Source organism: Saccostrea echinata, unplaced genomic scaffold (genome assembly GCF_033153115.1).
Source record: "Saccostrea echinata isolate AGI-Se365-2 ecotype Australia unplaced genomic scaffold, CSIRO_AGI_Sech_v1 ptg000054l, whole genome shotgun sequence".
Taxonomy (NCBI): Eukaryota; Metazoa; Mollusca; class Bivalvia; order Ostreida; family Ostreidae; genus Saccostrea; species Saccostrea echinata.
Window position 1 is genome coordinate 50,380,084 of NW_026889803.1, and position 22,008 is coordinate 50,402,091.

At 34.4% G+C, this 22,008-nt stretch overlaps 1 protein-coding gene across 1 annotated transcript; it reads right to left on the reverse strand.

Annotated features, from left to right (window-relative positions):
- Positions 1 to 3,259: 3,259 nt before the first annotated feature.
- Positions 3,260 to 16,154, reverse strand: LOC133204984 (hemocyte protein-glutamine gamma-glutamyltransferase-like). The gene is made up of 16 exons (XM_061340724.1): positions 16,110 to 16,154; positions 13,874 to 14,150; positions 11,218 to 11,460; positions 10,689 to 10,958; positions 10,474 to 10,592; positions 10,215 to 10,328; positions 9,639 to 9,813; positions 9,238 to 9,382; positions 8,114 to 8,217; positions 6,182 to 6,344; positions 5,986 to 6,089; positions 5,599 to 5,681; positions 4,453 to 4,657; positions 4,055 to 4,215; positions 3,807 to 3,946; positions 3,260 to 3,459 (listed from the first exon to the last, which is right to left on the reverse strand). The coding sequence occupies exons 1-16, from the start codon at positions 16,152 to 16,154 to the stop codon at positions 3,279 to 3,281; spliced, it is 2,529 nt and encodes an 842-aa protein (XP_061196708.1). The 3' UTR covers positions 3,260 to 3,278.
- Positions 16,155 to 22,008: the final 5,854 nt, after the last annotated feature.

Sequence of the window (22,008 nt, forward strand, 5' to 3'; positions counted from 1 at the left end):
TCTTTTGTCGTTATCTATTAAATTATAGCTTTAGACAAACATTGTAATTTAAGTGAAAGTTTAGACTTAGTCTTGCTTATGGTGACAATGCAAGACAAGACAACAGTTTATTCTCATTAACTCTAACGACAGTATAGAGAGGAAGAATGCAGAATAAACTTGTGTGACATCTGGAAAATTATAAATTTCTTATTTCGTCGGCATATTTCATGGTTTTCTTAATTTTTCTTGTCTATTGAAATTGAAATAAAATAAGGTTTCCTGATCAAGATAAACAGAAAGTTTATAACGTCTTACTTTCTTTTTAGTCTTTTTGTATATGTGAATAAAGAAAAAAATGTCAAAAATGTGCATTTTGATACGATTAACCGGTTAATCGGTCGGAACGTCTTGCGGTTAACCGATTAGCAATTTCTGTATTCGATTGCCATCCCTAATTATTTTGATCAATATTTTACATCTGCCATATGTTGAAGGGACTACTTGTAGAGGATAACAAATGTGTAAGTGACGCTTAGCGTAACTCGCCCTCTTGTAGAAATGGAGGAGTTTCCTATTGCTGATCTTTCTTTATTTTTTTTTTTTACTAAATCCAAACCGACCATAAGAAAAAGAAATATGAATAAAAAGTTGTCTAAGCTGCCGAAATATCCATTTGAAAAATGCAAGACGGTTCTAAATCCAAATGACTCTCCTTTGTAAAGATAATGACATAATCTCTTTTGAAGACTTTAATATCATGTATATATATTGTTTTCTTCGAAAATACATTGTTATGTAAGGATACTTAACACAGAAAATCGACAAAGAAATGTTTACAAACAATATTACGAGAGTTTTTTCCTTGAACATTAGACAATGTGGTTAATGATATGAAGTACTGAAACAGTGTGTGGAATAACACAACACCCATCATTGGTTAGAATCATTTACAAGACACGCTGTATCATCTTTAAGGACAAAATTGCAAGAGTAAATAATTATTAGTGACAATCGCATTTTTTCTGGTTATATTTTAATTATTACAATCAATTATTTACATATCATTGGTAAGATCTCGTTTATTGGTGGCCAAATTGACTATATCAGTTTAAAAATAACTATTTCTCATTTTTGAGACGATTTATGTAAATATACCATTATGTTAGTCAATCTTGATAGACCCATAGTGAAGAAATACTTGCAGGTTATAAATTTTTGCTGAGATTTATGAGTAATGCTGCGGTAAGTACTGTTTGTTTTTTTAAAAATCAAATCAAAATTTATTAACCAGATTAACAGAGGAATAGTGGAAATGTCGTCAGAAAAAATGAAATTTAAACTTTCTCAAAGCAGCACCAAACATACAAATTAAAGCAACATAACCAGGATTGACCATATTGAAGAAAAAACGTAGATATGAACAGAAGTTGGTAATGCATTTTAGATTATATTTTACATCTGATGATACACCCTATGAATGTTAAGAGAAAAGGTTTCATATAAAGGTACTCTATAAACTTGCTAATGGAACAGAAAGTAGAAAATTGGCCACAGGGATGTGGTTAAGTTTCTCAGCGTACAATGATAACACTGGGTAAATTGGGTACAAAAGGTACAGCACGCTAAGATAAAGAGGCCCAAGGCCATGGGCCACAACGCTTACCCGAGTAACTATGGCGATTCTTTTCTTTATCAGCAGATTCTTCTTCCTATATATTCTATTATAAAACTGATCACATATTATGGTCCCACCAGAAGCCTGAAGTGGGTAAAAAAATTATCGCACTCAGAGCATATTCTTGAGTATCAAATATGTTGGGAGACACCATATGAGGAATAGCGGAATATTACTATATAAATTAAGGAAAGTTGACGATGGAAAAGCTGAGGTAATCTCATTTGTCTTACAACTTAGTTGTTCGTGGCCGTAGGAACCGGGGGCACGGGGGGGGGGGCGTGCGGCCCCCCTCCAATAATTTTGCCGATATATAGACTACTATATAAAACATAGCTACTATATGCTTGTGCCCCCTCAATAATAACGTCTGACCTTTTTTTTTTTTGCTTGTCAAGGAATTTTGGTACTTGATAGTGCCCCCCCCCCCAACTGAAAATGTAGGGTTGTGCCCCCTCAAAGTGAAATTGCTTCCTACGGGCCTGATTGTTCCTTATTGTCAATAGTCGGTAAAACATTCAAATATGAAACAGATGTTGCAGACTCTGCGTTATCTTTAATTTCGAATTCAGTGGGATATATCGAGTCGACATATGAATGGAAGTAACAATTGTTAATTGATAAAACGTCTTCGATATATCTGAGGCCAAAGCAAATGTTTTCTTCTTCTTTGGTAGAAGTTTTTGAATAAATTCTGCTTCATAGGAATTTAAAAACAGGTTGGCTAATAAACAAGTACAATACGTACCTATCGGAATTCCAACAGATTGTTGGCAACCCTGGTCTCCAAAGACTACATAAATGTTGTCATTGAGAAATTCCAACATCTTTTAAATGTTAACTTCAGAATATTAGTGTTTAGAATCAAAATGATTTTTAACAAAGTAAGATTGTAGATGACCAAAGACAGGATACGAAAATTTACGAGTTCCATTTTCATTGAAGAAGCAGTTGTTTATGATATTTAAAAGTCTAGTATTTAATTATTTCTTTTAAACATCTTTGGAGGTTTTGAGAACCTTTATTTGATTTCCATCACTTCTTGAACATGTTGTACATGTAGCAAAGTACGTCTGAAGTTTCTCTTTCACAGCAGGTAATATTTTTGTGCGGAGTAAAGATAGGAGCTTGGTTAAACATTGTATAGGTAAGGTAAAACAAATTCACTTTCATTGACTGGGATATGAATCCCAAAAAGACATTTTATATATAAAAAAAAATTTAAATAATAAAGGTGTTTATTACAAAAATATATATAAATATAGCTTTGTTAGTCAATAATAAGCATCTCAGTAAAATACTTGCAAGCATAAATATTGTGATATAGAGATCGCATGACCAAATAGTAAGTCAAGCAATTTATAGTTTAAGATTTCGATTGAAATTTTCTGTTGAAAGTAACGAGGAATTATTTTACAACAGTTTAACTTGATGTGTATGTTGGTTAATTACATTAATTGAAAGATCAAATCGATAATCCTGTGAACATTATAATTTATAGAAGAAATCAAGAAAAATGTATGAATCCAATCCTAATATACATTCAGAAGAAATTTTACAAAAATAGATTTTGTAGAACGTGCTCGAAAAAGATCAGTACTACATAAAATTATCAGAATCATTAGTTTAAACAATCAAACATATATCCATGTTTATGGGTTCTTGAAGACACCAAAACATCAGCTGTTCCGTTGATATCGTCGATTTGGTCACTGTTGAAGGTAACAGTAATTTGTTTCCTGCCTGGTGTCCTCGGGGTCATCGTCATTTCCGCCACCCATTCGGTTCTCGGCGCTACATCACTGCAATTTCAAATTAAGCAGTGAACTAGTTCAGACCCCTATCACTCATGGCCTACTAATTAAATACTACATGTTAAAATTAATTGTATATAATGGCTTACCTCACATTAGCCAAAGGCTTCAGGCTTACAAATATTTACATATCGAACACCATGTAGAGTTTTATTCACCTTGTGCATAAGTTATGAATTTTGAAATTACTAGTAATTAGTAATTTTACTATGAGAATAAAACAAAGGTGATCTTCAGAGCTTATAATAAAGACATCTCTGAAAAAAGACACAAATCAATGCTCATCAGCTGTATTTCATTCATAGAGTCGGTAAAATCGTTTTTGCGTGGGTTACCTGATTCTCTGATCGAACTCTCCATCAATTCCAGGTCCATCCACACTAATAGAACAGTTCCTAAGAATTGTGTTCAGTGGGTTCCGGAACCTTAATTGACACTGGAAAGGCTTGTTTACCTCAACAGAGGGTGAAAGTACCTACAACATCAAAACTTTAGCTGCAAACGCCCATACATGTATCTTTTACACACATTCATCATGTATACATAAATATGTTTGTATGGAAATGAAAATAACGGTATCAACCTCAATGCCCATTGCCGGTTTTAGGAGCCGGAAGTCGTCCTCCCACGAGACTATCTGACCCGTCTCCTGAACCTCCGCAACAATGGAAACTTTGAGGTCAACATTTTCAGTAATCTTGTGGAGGTAATCCGATGCGGAGATTTCCATTGACATCTCTCCATCTATAAATTAAATTTATGAAAAAAATATTAATTTAAAAAATGTGTGCAAAGTTCTATTTACTGATTAATGGACAAAAAATACTGATTTTTCAATTGGCTACGACTGGTCATCAACTGGAAGTAGCTGATTTAAAGCACTAGTGTCATATGTATGTTTTAATAGCTTATTATAATGACTGAATTGATAAATACAAAACTGATACAACTTATCATTTATTTAGTTATATTGTAACCTACTTGATGAAGGTGCAACAGGTAACTGATACGACTGTTCTTTGATTTTTTGGTGTCGCCGCCCAGTATACAATACGGCCTCGCAGATCATCTTAGCCGTGACCGTCCTTGTTAGTGCTGCTGTGTTGGTAAAAGAAAAACTCACGACAAAGTCCTGGCCAAGATTAACATAATTTCTGTCCACAAAGCCGTGAAATTGCACATCTTCCTAAAAGGAGGTTTATCAAGCACATATCATTGAAGGTGTTCTGAGTATTTTTGACCGTCGATTCTTTATTTATTTGTTAAAAATATAGCTAAACTTTTATGGCTAGCATTTGTAATCATTAACGTCTTTCAGCTAGATTCTTATGGCTAGCACTGGTAATCATTAACATCTTTTCAAAAACAAACACGTCATCACATTATAAAATACTAGTATACATCCTGCCATTGTGAATATACCCCAGGAGTAAGACAGTTGCATTGTTATATCTTTAAGTTGTTTCTAATTGAAATCTTTACTATAAAAAGTCTAACATTTCTAATGTTTTTTTTTTTTTTCTGAAAGGTTAAAAAAATCGATATTGGACTGAGTGAGATATTGGACCCGTCGGTGAGATATTGGACCGCTATGACGTTTTTACGTCAAACTATAGGTGGGATCAGCTTTATCTTATCAATTATTGCAAACATGGAAGACAGCAAAAGATATGTCAAAATAAAAAGTAAAAGGTATATCAACACAATTATTGACTGTATTATCGGGCAAATGCGTTTTGTCGATCCCTCAATCGAACCATTTTGTTTGCCTTCAACCTAACGGCCTCAGGGAAACAGTTTGGTTCTTGGGTCCGACAAAACACATGTTGCCCTTGAACCCAGTCAATAAATGAATAATATTCTTTATTTGTGGGACTTTTTCACCCACAGTTTGGGTATTTCAATATGTAATCAACAGGCTGTAATATTGGTCTATACATACGCTCTGACGTTCGTTTCACTTTCACGGTAGTTTGTATGTATTCTGTACAGCCATGAATGTATACCTATATATATGACTTTTTGCATTTTCATTGTATGCTTCTTTGATGCCAATCGCACACTTTCTTTGTCTGTAAATCTCGAATTCAAACGTTTTCTATTCATTATAGAGGTCAAATAACTTACCACTTTGTTTTCATTGATGTAGGGTGCACTACTGTTCCGAGCACGGCTTGCCTTCTTCACCGCAAGTCTTTCTCGAGCTGACGCTGAAGTATTATTTTAGTGAACATGTACTATCATTTTCAGTATCCAAACATTCAGGAAAAATATTCAAATATACACGATACTTTGCGTAACAACAAGTATGCAAATGTCTGAATTTGAACTCCTCTGCTGATTTTTTTTAACTACTTTTTTTTACTACTTTTGACCCCCCCCCCTTTCCCTTTTCAGCCATTTCCATGAAAAAAAAATCACGTACATTTCTGGAAGAAAATTATTAAATTTAAAGAGATTTAAGAGAATGTAAAGCTAGGCAGTCACTGAAGAGTGTATCCCATGTATACTTACCGTCTGGGTATTTGTAATCATTCGTGATATCCTCACGAATCCTAGATCCTCGTCCTCTAATGGGTAGTCCATCAGGAACTTTGGTGCTAATATTCTTACCTATTCTAATTTTGAAATTAAAATGTATGTGAAAAATTTGACTTGGAATATAAATATTGAATATTAATTAACTCTTTCTTAAGAAAGATATACTTACGCTGCAGGATCTAGAGTAACAATGGACCATTTACCGCCCTCTCCGCGGGCCCAAACAACTTTATCTGCATTTACTTCCGCAAATACAAACGGCGTATCATATAGCAGTTCGCACCTGCCTTCTTTTATTGCTTTAAGTGATGCTGGACCACATTGGTTGAAACCTTTAACATTCAATTATTTCATGTGGAGTACTAGTATCGTAGTAGTAATACATGTGTGTACGAGGGTCGTTCAATAAATAATGCAACAAACAGTATATCATAGTAAAAATAGATCTATTTAATTTTATTTTTTCAGAATTAAAACATTCAAAAGAGCATCTAATCGTAAAAAACCCCATGATTTTTCCTATTGTCCTCGCAAAGACATTCACTTTTAAAGTATGCATGGTCACTACACTGAGCTGAAAACTGTTTAAAATGGTCTCTGCAAAAAAGATCAAAATTAGAGCGTATGTGAATCCTGTGCTTCTTTACATAAATCGCCGAAGAACTCATATTAAAGATATAATTTTTATATGTGGAAAGAATAGTCTTTAACGCTGTTTAATTTTCAGATTGATTCAGAAATTCAAAAGTAAAAAAGGAGAGTTTAAATATAAAAGTCAAACTAGTCGATTGAAATTTGTAGGGGCACCAAAAATTATCGATGCAATGTGCAACATAATATCTGAAAATGTCAGATTTACATCCAAAGACATTGCTAGAACACTAAGCATTTCATCGTCATAACATTTTATAGAATTGTGACAACGGGAATGAATGTAATAATATTTCTATCAGATATATGCCTTATTTTCTTAAAATTTCCTAAGAGAAAAATACGAATTAAATGTGCAAACGGTCTACTTAAACACAAATATTTTAACAAAATAGAATATTTCTTCAATTTGCGTGATGATAAAGAAACATGGGTGCAGTTTTTATAGCCAAAAACGGAAGAACAATAATAAGATGTGGAATCAAAGAAAAAGCTATCGTTCTTATTAATGTAAAGAGAAACAAGGGCTCCAAGCATGTTTTTATTAGTTTTCATTTTTTCAAGAGGTTCAATAAATAATTAGGTACACCCAAAGGAAGTACCATTAATGGTAACTTTTATGTTCAAATTCGACTGAGGAAAGATAAACAGATTTCCTGCAAAGGAAGTCCAAATGCCATTCCCAGGGTAATTTTCTTGCACCTGGCAACGCTGCTGCAAATAAGCACAGAGAAATAAATGAAATTTTGAAGAAAAGAAAGTTTACAGAGCTTTGCCTTCCCCCATATTCGCTAAATCTCAGTCATTGTGCGATCTTTTTATTCTAAAAATGCATGAAAACAATCAAAGGAAGATTGTACAATATTAGATATGTCATGGAAAGTGATATTCATCAGTGTCTTTGGGACATCCCTAAAGATGGGTATGCTGAGGTTTTCTGGTCATGGTTACAAAGACTTAAGACATGTGTAAAGGATAACGGGAATGATTTGAGGGATTGAAAATGTTTAGAATTTGTATTACGTACCTTTCCTACTTTTAGATGACCTATTGCATTATTTATTGAACGATCCTCGTATATAGTCAAGTTCAGCCTTTGTTCACTAAAAAGCATAAGTCTAGCGAATCTCTATAGAATATATATGTATTGCTTTTCTCTTTTCCGTTATATTGACCGGTACTAGAGATACTCTTAGTAACATTAACATAACCAAACGTCTCTGTATTTTAACTAGAAACAAACTGTATTGAAAATCATGAGTGGATCATATACTAGTATCTTTATTCTCTCTCTCTCCCTCTCTCTGTTTCTGGTACGTACAGTTTATTTTTCATTCAAAATATATTTCTTTTTCATCAGTTAAATAGTTTTAAAACATCGCTACTCTTGCTGAGTATTGCTTCTTCTATTAGTGTAATAAGCAATTTTTAAGAAAAGATTAGCCCGTACCAGAGCTTTCTTCCTGAGGAGTGGCGTCAATTATCTGCCAGCCGCCATATCCAGAGGGAAGATCGCGCCTCTCCATCCAAACCTCGTTCCAGCAATGGGAATTCCTATAATCATCGCCTCACATAAACACATGCAAGAGATTTTTCTCCATAGTACATGTAAATGATCAATTAAAAGTTTAATTTATCCGTTTCTTTATTTAATTTGAAATATACGAATCCTTTTTTCTTTGATATAATTAATTATTTGATATAATACAATTATTTTAGATCTCATGTGCATTTCAACTGCAGTATTTTGCTAAGAGAGTTTTATTCCTCGGACAAAGCAGTTATTACTTCATAGTATAGTTCTGAGGGAAAACCCTAAAAAATCCAGAATCCATGCCATGTTCAATGTTGAGTAAATTAAAGACATCTAAGATATCCGTCCTAAAACTCACCAAATACTGTCTCTCTTAAAGCTTCTAAAATGAGGTCACGACCTCCCTCCTGTTGGTGACCTACCAGATACTCTCCTCATTCGGGGGCACAAACTCCCTCCTGCTGGTGATTTACCAGATACTCTTCCTCTCCTGATTTGGGGACACCACCTCCCTCCTGTTGGCGACCTACCAGATACTCTCCTGATTTGGGGGCACCACCTACCTCCTATTCTGGACCTAGCAGATATTCTCCTGATTCAGGGTGCCACCTTCCTCCTGTTTGTGACTTACTGGATACTCTCCCTCTCCTGATTTGGGGGGGGGGGGGGGCACCACGTCCCTTCTGTTTGTGACTTACCCGATACTCTTACTCTGCTGATTTGGGGAGCACCACATTCCTCCTGTGAATGACTTACCAGATACTCTCTCTCTCTCCTGATTTGGGGGGGGGGGCACCACTTCCCTTCTGTTTGTGACTTACCAGATACTCTCCATCTCCTGATATGGGGGTACCACTTCCCTCCTGTTGACGACCTACCAGATACTCTCCTCATTCAGGGCGTCACCTTTCACCTGTTTGTGACTTACCAGATACTCTTCCTTTCCTGATTTGGGAAACCCCTACCTCCTGTTGGTAACTTATCAGATACTCTCACTCTCCTGATTTTAGGGCACCACCTCCCTCCTGTTGGTGACTTACCAGATACTATCCCTCTCTTGATTCGGGGGCACCACCTCCCTCCTGTTGGCGTCTACATAGATGTCTATCTTGATGTTTCCATCCGTGTCGTGAGCGGAGGAGAAGTTTGTGATGGTGCGGCAGGGCAATCCCAGAGCTCGGCAAACTACATGTAACAAATTAGAAGGCTTGGTAGGTATGAGAGAAATGTTGAAAGCTATTCATTTTTCATTGCAATATCATAATATATGTAAGTTTACATAAAATGTAGAAATGTATCCAGTTCATAGTAATGAGAAAGCTTTTCTATGCAAACGAAATTTGTGGCCTGCAAAGAACGATGAGTGTTCAAGCATCTTGTTTAAGACATTCACTAATGATGCCGTCTTTTATATTTTGACAGACATGATCAGACTTCTTACTGGTCGTCACGACTCCGGCGAAGGTGAAGCATTGTCCCCATTTAACAGGCCTCCTTGACTTGAGGAACTGTCTTAAGATGATCACACTTCCGTTCCAAGAGGACGGGTTCTTCCCCTCTCTATAGTCCCCACTCCAGTTACCCACCAACACACCATTATCCTGATTAACATTCACCTAAAATCATCAACTGATAGAATAATAGTCATTTTATAAGTTTCTGCAAATAAGGTGCCTAAAAAATCATTTATTAATGCAAATCTAAGCAGTCTAATGCATCGTCAAGTGAGTTGAAATACAATTTAAAGCTTTCTCAAGTCTTTTTTTTTGGGGGGGGGGATATATACCTTTTAACAGTTTTCTTTACCAATATTGTTCTTAAAATCACTGATCTGTTCAGCTAATGTGCAAGTTAGTTCATATACCGGGTATTTAATACTTTGTACCGTCGTGAGATTGTTAGATGATTATATGATCATACTAAAGGATGCAAAGATACTCCTCAACCAAAAATATAGGTTTTGTTGCCAACAGGCTTATGTACAATACAGTGTCACAGTTATAGCACATTTACTTACAATCTTGGATATGATTCTGGACACACGGATTGGGTTAGACATGGCGTATCCAAACCGAGAGTCAAATCCTAACTGAACACACATCAAGGAAGCTTCCAGTACGTCAGACTCAAACTGAAATAATTCCTCAAAGAATAGTAGTTGTTTAATAACTCTGAGAAAAGGTTTTATTTTTTGAAAATTATATAATTGAAAACCTAGAATTGCTCTCTTGAGGATTTCTCATCAAAGATGACGAATACAGGTTCCGATGACTGACCTGACCGTAAAACCAAGGCTTTTGATCGATGTACTTTGAATCCCCATTAAAGATAACCCCACTGTCGTTAAGAATGTATTCGTTTAGTTTGCTCATGTCCGGAAAGTAGGTATCATCCTCTGAAATCCAGACAATGTATATGAAATTTGATAATAATCAGACACGTCCTTCAGACATTTAGTGTATCTCTGTTTAGCTGGAATAATTATGCATACCTTTACACCAAGGATTAAAGAGAATAAAAATACTCTTTTTCATAGTATATTTCAGGGCACGTGGTTTCACATCATCTGGTACAATATTTTCCACTGTTAGTCGCCATTCTGCTACAATACAGTCTGCTGGCGGCGTCACCATAACTACTACGCTATTTTCCTTGTGTCTTCCCTTCAGAACAGCCGTCCATTCGCTGGGACCAGTTGGTTTACGTTCAGACTGTAGCAAGCACTGGACATGCGTCCCTTTGCCGGGCTTGGGATTCGGTCCTGTAGTTAAAAGTACATGTAAAAGAAATTTTCGAATTAAATTACTAATCAATCTATAATTATTCAAAAATATAAGTTTTAAGAATGATAACGAATGACATTATTTTATTCTATTTTTTTTTACATCCAGTAATAAATATATCTGATATGGATTTGCATAATTCTTAATGCTTTTTTTTTCCTGTTCATTTCGAAGTTTTCTTTTTCACTTGAGATGAAGACCATTTCAGTTTCGAAGAATAGTATACTGACAACGTACCAGCTTTGAAGACAAGTCGAATGGTATTTTTCTTGAGGCTAAACTTTTTGTCGAAGTGCATAACTAGGTTGAACGACTGCCCCCTCCTTACTACCAGACCTCCGGCCTGGACAAGATCGTATTTCTCTGTATGGTGCGATCGACCATTCTCGTCGCTCAGAACGTCAATGGAGGTGATCCTAGCACGACCAGCAGCAACGTCGTCACTTCCAGATTCATCGATGTTAAAGTTGGTTCTATCGACTGTAATGAAACAAGAAATCCACAAGAAAAAAACCATCTTACAAAGAATGAAATATATGGAGATAACGAACAGTATTCAAGCTCAAAGTCCATTAAACAATACAAAATAGGAGCAGAGCAAACACGGACCTCCAAAACATCAGAGGTGGGATGAGGTGGGATGAGGTGCCATGAGCATCCCCTGCCGACTGGTCACACCCACCGTGTGCTCCTTGTCATGATCGGGAAATAACGGAAAAATCCGTCGACAATTCAGTGTGTAAATAATGGCCTAACAATTAGTATGAAAATGTCAGTCAGCATTTAACTCAATGATAAATTGTATTTGCTGTCAAGGTCATTGTATCGACCATCGAACTTACGAAATGATGACTTCAAACGAGACTGCTGAAATTCTTGTTTCATCAACTTGTTTGTCAATAATTTACCTCGTTTTAGAAATTGTACATACGTAGAGCATGCTCTTGCGTATCGAATCAACTGAGAGAGATAAACCCCGTATGCAGGTGATGAAGGTATATTGCTGCATAAGTAAAGGAAGTTGTCGATTGAAAAGTTAAAGTCATCACGTTTATCATAAAGCTTGGTTGTTAGATTACCATTAACGTCTTTTTCAAGTAAAATATCCAAATATGAAACAGATGTGTCAGACTCTGTGGTATCTTTTTTCTCAAGCTCACCGAGATATATCGTATCGTCATAAGAATGGAAATAGCCATTGTTAATTGACAATACGTCGTCGATATATCTAAATGTCGAGTTGAAGGCCACAGCATAAGATTTTGGACAAAATCTGCTTCATATGAATACAAAAAAAGGTCTGCTAATAACGGGGGGGGGGGGCAATTGGTACCCATGGGAATTCCAATAGATTGTTGGAAGACCTGGTCTCCAAAAACCACATAGATATTGTCAAACAGAAACGCAAGCATCTTTTTAATGTCAACTTCAGAGTACTTGTGTGTACAATCAGATTGTTTTTTAACAAAATAATTTTGCAAATGACCAATGACAAGGTAAGTAAATTTACGAGGTCCATTTTTATTGAAAAAGCAGCTGTCAATGATATCAAAATGCCTGGACTTTAATTTATCGTGGGGAATGGTTGTGTATAAAGTTGAAAAGTCGTAAGTTTTTAAGCTGTTGATTTTGGTAAATTCTTGTGATTTCAAATTGTCCAAAAGTTCCTTGGAATTATTAAGTGTCCATATCTGATTTACACCACTTCTCGAATATATTGTTGCACAGTACTCTTTCTCCTTCACTACTGTTAATATCTTTGTGAGGAGTAAAGAAAGAGGCTTGGTTGAACATTTACTGGAACCAGCTATGTACCTTTCTTTGTAAGGATTTTTATGAAGTTTCGGAATCCAATATAGATATGGTAATTCAAATTCATTTTGGTTGTTTGGAATATTAAAAATATTCAAAACTGTTATATGATTTTGAAGAATTTCTTCCTTAGAAAGGGAACTATGAGTATAAGTTGGATTACCACTTGTAGAATTAAATCCAAGTTCCTCTAAAATACATTTAATATAATGAGCCTTACAAACAAAGACAATGTTGTTACCTGCTTTGTCAGCAGGGACCAGTACGTACTGATCCTGTAATCTATTTAATTCTTTTTTCACTTCTTGATTATTGAATACAGAAGGATAGATGGTTCTCACATTGCCCCTTAATCTTTTAATGCGCGATTTTAGCATACAACTGATACACTTAATCCATTCTGACAACGTGTCATGGTCTTCTTTTTCATGTCTGGCCCATCGCCTGGCGTAATCCTCGACAGAATCCATAATATTTATGAAATTCCGACGCCAGTTGAAGGATCGGGGTTCCCTATATTTAGGACCTTTTAAAATCGATGATCTAAGGTCCTCATATTATTATCTTCTTTGCATTTTGGGATCCAATAAATATATTGTCCTCTTTACACATAGGTCTCTACAGAAGATATTGTCCTCTTTGCATTTTGGGTCTCTAGTTAAGACATTGTCCTCTTTACATTTGGGTTTCTAATTAAGCCATTGTCCTCCTGGCATTTTCCGTCTCTATTAAAGATATTGTACTCTTTGCGTTTAGGGTCTCTAGTTAAGATTTTGTCTCCTTTGTCTTCTGGGTCTCTAATTATTTTCCTCTTTTCATCTGTATTTCATATCAAGATATTGTTCTCTTTACTTTCACGTCTCTAATTAGGATATTGTCTTTAAATTTGGATTTCTAATTAGGATATGTTCCGCTTTACATTTGTTGAATAAGTCTGGAGACTTAGGAAAGATGAAGAATAATGAGTAACTCACCGAAGACGGAAGGACGAAATTTCGTTTAAAGTTGACATTCGAGGTATTCAGACGTCTCAAATAAAATAGACTTTTTGAACAATATTGAATAAAAATATTATGTCTACCTGGCATGTTCGGCTCCGATGGAAATGTAGTGTTCCGATCAGTGAGTGGTCGTATCGTTGAGGTCCATTCTGGGCGGTAAGGTTCTGATGTCCTAAGCACTGGTACAGAGGGAGATCTCTCAATGGTCACTGGTATGTTGTACGTACGATTACGGAATGACGGCACACGGTTAAATGTACTTCCGCTGCGAAAACCATCACTGTCCAGCATGCGATAGTCCATAAATGCAGGGAAGTTACTGGGTTTGAAGTTCCAAGTATTAGGATTGTAAGTCATCTGAAGAATACCACATACATCCCAGTAAGTAAATATTGTCTCTAAATACTAGTATGTTATTCTTTGCTTTATTTAATGATGATGCCGCATTTCGGCATGTATTGGAATCCACTATAAAGGGGAAAATAACACCTTCTGTGGCTAGGACACACTAGCAAATTCTTTTACAAAAACTTAACTCTAGAGATTTTAAAGAATAATCTTTTGTTATACATATTCTCTGCTTTCAGAAAATACTAGTAATTATTGATTGAAGGTGCCTAATTGTAGTAAAACCATCCTTTTCTTCTCGAGGAGCATCGAATTTTGGTATTTTAGAATGGATTGTGCTCTCCACAGTGTTTTTATCTGCATTCCATAGTAACTAACAGTTTTTCTCAAAACACAGTAATTTTCTTTGGGCTATGAAATACTATCTTCAGACTGTGGCCCGTTGCAATTGGTCTGAAAATTGGGATGGACGACCAAAGAGCTATAGAGCCACCCACTGAAAAAAGTGTATATCTATTGTGCAAAAGTGCGCTGTTTCTCGGTTTATTTCTCCATATTTAAACTGTCATCTCAAAATATTACTAACCGTGTGCTCCTAACATTTTTTACAACTTCGAATTCTACAACAAAACTGAATGTACAAGTCGTGTAGTCATTGGGAGCGTTGGGCCCAATTATCTTGCCACCCAGAAATACGGCATGATAGGCAAAATTTTCGATGGTTTCAATGTCAGGTCCAATAGGGCTATTTATAACGGTTTGGGGAATGTTTTGTTGTGGAAGTAGTAAAAGAATATGTTAGGAACACACAGTTAGTGGTATTTAGAGATGGCAGCTTAAATATACGAAGAAATAATCGAGAAAAAAAGAGCACTTTTGTGCGCAAAAAATACACAATATTTTTTTTTTCATTTGGTGACACTACATAGGTCTTAGGTTGTTTATCCCAATTTTTTCTGACCAGCGAGCTACAGATCTGCAGATATATAAGAAACACTGGAGAAGACGCATTTTTAATATTTTTGTACTTATTGTGCAAATCAGAATAGTTATTTTCATATATATGAACTACTAGCATTTCAACAAATATAAATTGACAATGTCCATTGTTTGAATTTGAAACTGATTGTTTTTTTCTCTCTATATATATTGTGCCTCTTAACCCCGACTCAAGTTCTTAATACATTCGGAGGTGTTCAGTTTAAAAGGAAAAATAATTCAGATATTAAAAGCTAAACAATGAAGCTGAAAAAAATCTGTAGCACAAGTGAGTTTTATCCTTATAACTTTGCGAGAATAGTAACAAGGAATTATTCTTAATCTACGTTATTTGAAAACCTCTCGTAATAAATTACTTTTATTTGAAAACCTCTTATGATGAATTACTCACTTATGTCATTACTATGTAGTCTGTACTTTTGTGATTAAGTGGGTTTTAATATAGATTATATTTATACTTACATTTTACTACATAAGTAATATTTCCAAGACTTTTCTTTTCCCACCTTGAAACTGTTCCAAAAAGCCACTTTCCCGGAGAATTAATGTGAAGACAACCGAGGGACCATATAAAAAGTCTATGTTAAGCTGTGTCCAATATCACTCCAGAATCAATGAGATTTAGTTATTTTTAAGCCACATATTGAACAGTTTGTTAGCAAATGTAGAAAAAGGCTCCGTGAAAACAGCTCTGTTATTTTGAATTTCATAAATTGAACATTTTTTTAAACATCTTGCTTGAAACATTTTTTTATTGAATTTTAAAAACTTTACAACTGAAATAATTTTGTACTTCTTATTTGAAAAGTAAACGTAATTGAATGTGTTTTACTTATTATTTCTTGTCAATGATTTATACTAGTTTTGTATACTGTCCCTGAGTAAACCCGCTGTGGGCGTGGCCAGTGCCCAGGGGTCTATGTTTTTATCGGTCGGTATGTATCTCTCGCTTTGATGCAGACACTTCACAGGGAAGGGTGACACCAGATCTACAGCTGATGCATGGTCCGCCATCCTGCCAATAGGTAATACATATTCCAGACAGAACAGGTGCGACATTCATTATCTACATCATTGTGATGCATTATTTATAGCCATATGTTAATATAGGTGTTTTGCCTCTATGGTTTTTTTTAATGTACACGTTTTGAAATTTAAAAAAAAAATCTTATTGGTGACCAATTTAGATACATATTTTGTTGACTCCTATTTATGGTAATCTTACTGAAAATATTTTGATAGCAAACGATTAATTTTCATATCCCTCACCCTGTATGTTTCACTCTATACGTATAGTTCAATGTATGATTACTGAAAAAAAATTCACATATTGTAAACCAAAAATATGCAAACTAATAAGTGCAAAAAACGAGAGTTGTCCTCTGCCGAACTACATGCATCTTGTCACTGTTATATGCACAAGCCGATGTTTTACTTCAATACAAGCCACAAGCCACAAGGCATTATTTACTAGATAATCTTATACAGTCATGTGTTAAATTAAAGCATAAAAATTCAAAGAATTCAGATTATTGCAGATTGTTTTAAATTGTGTGAATTCAAAAAAAAAAAAAAAAAAAAAAAAAAAAAAAAAAACATCGGACTACGATAGATACATAAGATTATCTGCTTTATTTTTCGTAATTAATTTTTACAAAACATGAATTTTAGAAAAAAAAATTAATGAAGGACTCACTGTTTTACTACTATGAAGGTTTTTAGTTCACAATGTAAAGACTTAAATTACTCTGTCGATAATATCAATTACAGCACAAGGCAATATCATCTATAAGCAGTGGCAGTTGGCAGTAAGCAGTGAGTAGTTGGCAGTAAGCAGTTAGCTGTTGTATATGGAATTCCTGAAGCTAATGCATTTATTAACCGCAAATTTTAAACTCTAAAATATCTCCTTGCTATGGAATTCTACATTGCAAATAAAGCTTTTTTAATATACATTTTTCTCACAAAAAAAAAAACAACAAAAAAATTCAGAATATCGTTCTTTCAATGCTGAACCTATCTTTTAAATGGGTTTAAGAAATGTTTATTGAATGAAAGAAATTACCAGTACATTTCCCTCATCACGGTAAAAATGATACTTCTGTGTAAAGATAAACAGCGATTAATACATTTTGCGTCATTACATTCGACACAAAATTAAAGAAAAATGAATACATTTTGGATTATTGTATCTATTTTATTTGACAAGGTCGAATTGAACATAAGGTGATTTTTGCACTATAATTAAAACATAAGAAGTTCAATGTTTAAAATAAAGCGATTTTCTGTTTGGCCAGAAATTTGAAGCATAAAAACTTGGGGGTCCCATGCCTTAGAGGGTACCTGAAAATACTTATATCAGGTAATGGACAAGGTACACAGACTTTTCATTCATAAATTATTGTTTTTGAACATGCCACATGAAATATGCATGTGTAAGGTGTTCCATTCTTCTACCTAACTTTTTGAAAGCCTTTCTTCACAAAGACATTGATAATCCATCACATGCACCACAACACAAATTATGTACATGCAACAAATCACCATTCATTCGCTCTTTGACCTAATTCTACATTCATTTGCAGTGTACGGGCACTATTCTCTCTCCATATTAACAAGAGGTCCAAGGGCTTTAAGGGTCACCTGAGTATAATATGACCGTGTAAAGGATCCATGGAATGGTAAATAATAATTAAACAAGAGATGACCATGGATCAACAAAATAGTTAGTATATTAAGTGTGGTAAATCAGCAGCAACTCAGAAACTTGCATGATTGTATATGCCAGTGTAATCTGCAGTGTTTCACAATTAACATTGCTTTAGCATAGAAAATAATCATCTGGTAAAATCCCCATATCATATTGGCTTCTCTTGGTCTTAGAATATTTAATGTACATATAAAAGGTATCTTTGACTCCTTTTCATTTATCTCTTATTTTAAAGTCATCCTGACTATGAAAAACTATAAAAGTATTTTTATACTGTAAATTACAAATTATTGTATAATTCTCTTATTCAATTTACCCATCAAATACATTATTTACGTTGATAAAATATCATTTCTGGATAAAAAGGGGAATAACTTCCCTTAAAGCATAGTACATGTATTCCCAAATGTTCAGAACTTTTAGAGAGTGAAGTTAATATTCATGAAACAGTGGAAGCTGTGAATGAACATCTGAAGCAGGAAGGCGCTGAAGCGTCTGGCGAAGACAAGGTAGCTGTGAAAGTAATTTCTTTAATGATGCCGGTTCTCGAGGTAATGATTTCCGCGAGAAGAAACGACAAACTTGACATCCATGAAACGGCGATAATGAAACTTAGTGCTGAGGTGAGAAAAATTTCATATAGTTCTGACTCTCAAAACCAATACTCCAGGCGTGAAAATATTCGTATTTCAAATGTACCGGAAATGGAGGGGGAGCAAGGTGAACACTTGATAAAGACATTAATAGAAATAGGTGATGCAATAAACGTAAAAATCAAACCAGAAAACATAAACGACATCCATAGGATGGGGCAAAAACGCACAGGGAAAATGAGACAAATCATAGTAAGGTTTGTACAGCGTGAACCTAGACACCAATTACTTCGTAACCGGTTCGATCTTCGAAAAACAGAACAATTTGAAAAAGTATTCATTTCCGAAGATCTGACCCAGTTGAAGTTCAAATTGCTACAATATGTAAAGAAGCAAAGCCAGGTTAAATCTGCATTTCCAAAAGATGGGAAAATAATCTGCACCCTTCAGGATGACAAGAAGGAAGTGGTCGATACACCAGATGATCTCTTTAAGCTGGGAATTGATGCGATTGATTTTAAAGCCTTGGGACTGTCAGAAAGCGTGCTTTAGGATGAGGAAGGAAGTTCCGGTGATTTGCGTTGTAAAGACGATGATACAAATGAAGAAGACTCTGGTGAAAATGCTACTGTACCAATTTGTAAATTTCAGAAATCTGATAAGCAGATTAAAGTGTTGCATTTGAATGTATGTGGGATAGTGTCTAAAATTAGAACCCCTGATTTCATTGAATATGTTTCACAATTTGATATTTTATGCTTCACTGAAACTAAAATTGTGTTTATGATGATATAGGTATTCATAATTATGAATTACTACCACCAATCATTCGTCAGAATTGTAAACATAAATCAGGTGGTATTGCAGTTTTTGTCAAAAGTGAAATTTATAGATATGTTAAGGTCGTTGATACATCTAGTCAATGCATTTTCTTATTCTCTGTTGAAAATATTATGCAACATGACACTTTATTTGGGGTTGTATATATTCCCCCAGAAAATAGTCCTTATAGTTCTGTTGATATGTTTGATGAAATTGTTAATAAGTTAGTTACAGTTGATAAAAATTACCAAGTGTGCCTACTTGGAGACTTTAATGCTCATACAGGGTCTCTTGCAGTCTACATTATTGTAAATGACACTATTCTCGATAATCTGCTGATTGATGAAGACTCCAGGAAGGATATGAACAGTTTAAATTCCTTATACGAATTCGGTATTCCAATACAGAGGTATTCAAAGGACAAGCGTGTTGATAATTATGGAAATAAACTACTTGAAGTTTGTAAAAGCTTAGATATATATATTGCAAATGGTAGAATCAGTGATGATAGTTTTGTAGGTGCTGCAACCACAAGTAAAGATACCGTTATTGACTATGTTATTGTGTCTCCATCTTTATTTGATAGTATTTCTTCTTTCAAAATTTGTAATTTTGATCCTGTGTTGAGTGATATGCATTGTCCTGTTATTGTGCGCTTTGATACTGTGTTTATGACAAAAACAGATATAAATGAGCTTTCTTGTAAGTTTAAAGAAAATACTGTAGAAAATCAAGTTGTTTTAAAACCAAAGTGGAAAAGTAACAATGCACATGTATTTATTGAAAATTTAAGTGAAGAGAGTATAAATGAATTGCTTATGAATCTTGAGAATGTTGACATGAATCAAGTCGATATTGGTTTTGTAAATCAGGTTGTTACTAATTGTAATTCTATAATCAAGAATGCAGCAGAAAAGGCAGATATGTTTATTGTGACTAATAACAATGTGCAGAGGTCTGTAAGTTCTAAACTATGTAAACCCTATTTCAACAAAGAATGTTATTTGAAACGTAAAGAGTATCACAAGTGTAGAAATCTCCATTGGAGACTTAAAAGAGCTGAGACAGAACAGAGTTTATTACAAAGTAGTAGAGACTATAAAAAAACTTTAAATAAACAGTTTAGAGAATATCAGAAAAATTTTATTAACAAACTGAGAAATTTACGAAGTACTGATGCGAAAGCATATTGGTCGTTATTGAATAAATGTGACAGAAAGGGTAGTAAAAATGTTGGAAAAATTGCTCTTGATGTTTTCTATGATCATTTTAAGAATATGAATGCTTTAGATAATGATTCTGATGATGATGTCAATCAGCTTCCTAATGTAACTGATTTTAATATTGAATTGAACCAAGCTATTACTGAAACGGAAGTGTTAAATGCTATAAAATCACTGAAAAACAACAAAGCATGTGGTGGGGATCTTATATTGAATGAATTCTTGAAAAATACAACTGCAAAATTAATGCCTGTATTTGTAAAAGTTTTTAATATTGTTTTCATGGCTGGTATTGTGCCTGACAGTTGGTCGGAAGGTTATATTTGTCCAATATACAAAAACAAAGGAGATCCTAATGATGTAGATAATTATCGTGGTATTACCATTCTAAGCTGTTACGGAAAATTGTTCACTTGTATCTTAAATAATAGGTTGCATAAATATTTAGAAAACTCTGGCATGCTCTGTGAAGAACAAGCAGGGTTTAGAAAAGGCTATAGCACAACAGATCATATATTTAATCTTAAATGTTTAATTGATTTGTATTTACATAGAGGTAGAAAATTGTATTGTGCTTTTGTTGATTATCGTAAAGCATTTGACACTGTACGAAGGGCTTATTTATGGCAAAAAATGTTGAAACATTCTATAGATGGAAATATGTTAAAAATAATACAAAATATATACAGTAATGCAAAGTCTTGTGTAAGGCAAGGCAGTTCTTGTTCCAATTTTTTTATTTCAAATATTGGTGTACGTCAAGGTGAAAATTTATCACCTGTTCTGTTTGCCATTTTCCTTAATGATTTGGTTGAATTTATGTCACATGCCTATAATGGTCTTGTAGATATGAACACGGCAGCTCACTTATTAGATACTGACGAGATAACTGTTTATTTACGTTTGTATTTGTTGTTGTATGCTGATGATACAGTTATTTTAGCAGAGTCAGCTGCTGAACTGCAAGCTTCTTTAAATGCAATGTACTTGTACTGTCAAACTTGGAAGATGCAAGTTAATTCTCTTAAAACAAAAGTTGTTATTTTTTCTCGCTCTAACATGAACACTGATAATTTACATTTTACTTACAATGGTGATAGACTAGAAATTGTTAGAAACTTTCAATATCTTGGAATAATTTTTTCTAGTAAAGGTACTTTTAATGATGCAAAGTCACATCTGGTACAACAAGCCAGAAAAGCTATGTATATTGCTCTTAGAAAATCCAGGAAATTAAATTTACCTATTGATATGCAACTGCAACTTTTTGACACCATGGTTGTACCTATTTTGTTGTATGGTGTAGAAGTATGGGGTTTTGAAAACTGCAGCATTTTAGAATTCTTTCATATGGAATTTTGTAAAAAAAATTTGAAAGTTAAAAAAACTACTCCTCATTGTATTGTTTATGGAGAGCTGGGTAGAATACCACTTAGTATATTAGTAAAGTCTAGAATGGCTGGTTTCTGGCAAAGGATTTTGTGTGGTAAAAATGAGAAAATTTCCTTCACATTGTACTC

What these genes read in the sequence shown, in the direction of transcription:
- LOC133204984 (XM_061340724.1), bottom strand. Translation starts at nt 16,154, where the DNA reads ATGGCGGACCATGCATCAGCTGTAGATCTGGTGTCACCCTTCCCT. An exon ending in ATCGGAGCCGAACATGCCAG is followed by an intron (nt 11,461 to 13,873) that starts GTAGACATAATA and finishes GTTTCATTACAG; the next exon opens with TCGATAGAACCAACTTTAAC. An exon ending in TCCTCAGGAAGAAAGCTCTG is followed by an intron (nt 6,345 to 8,113) that starts GTACGGGCTAAT and finishes TGAATGTTAAAG; the next exon opens with GTTTCAACCAATGTGGTCCA.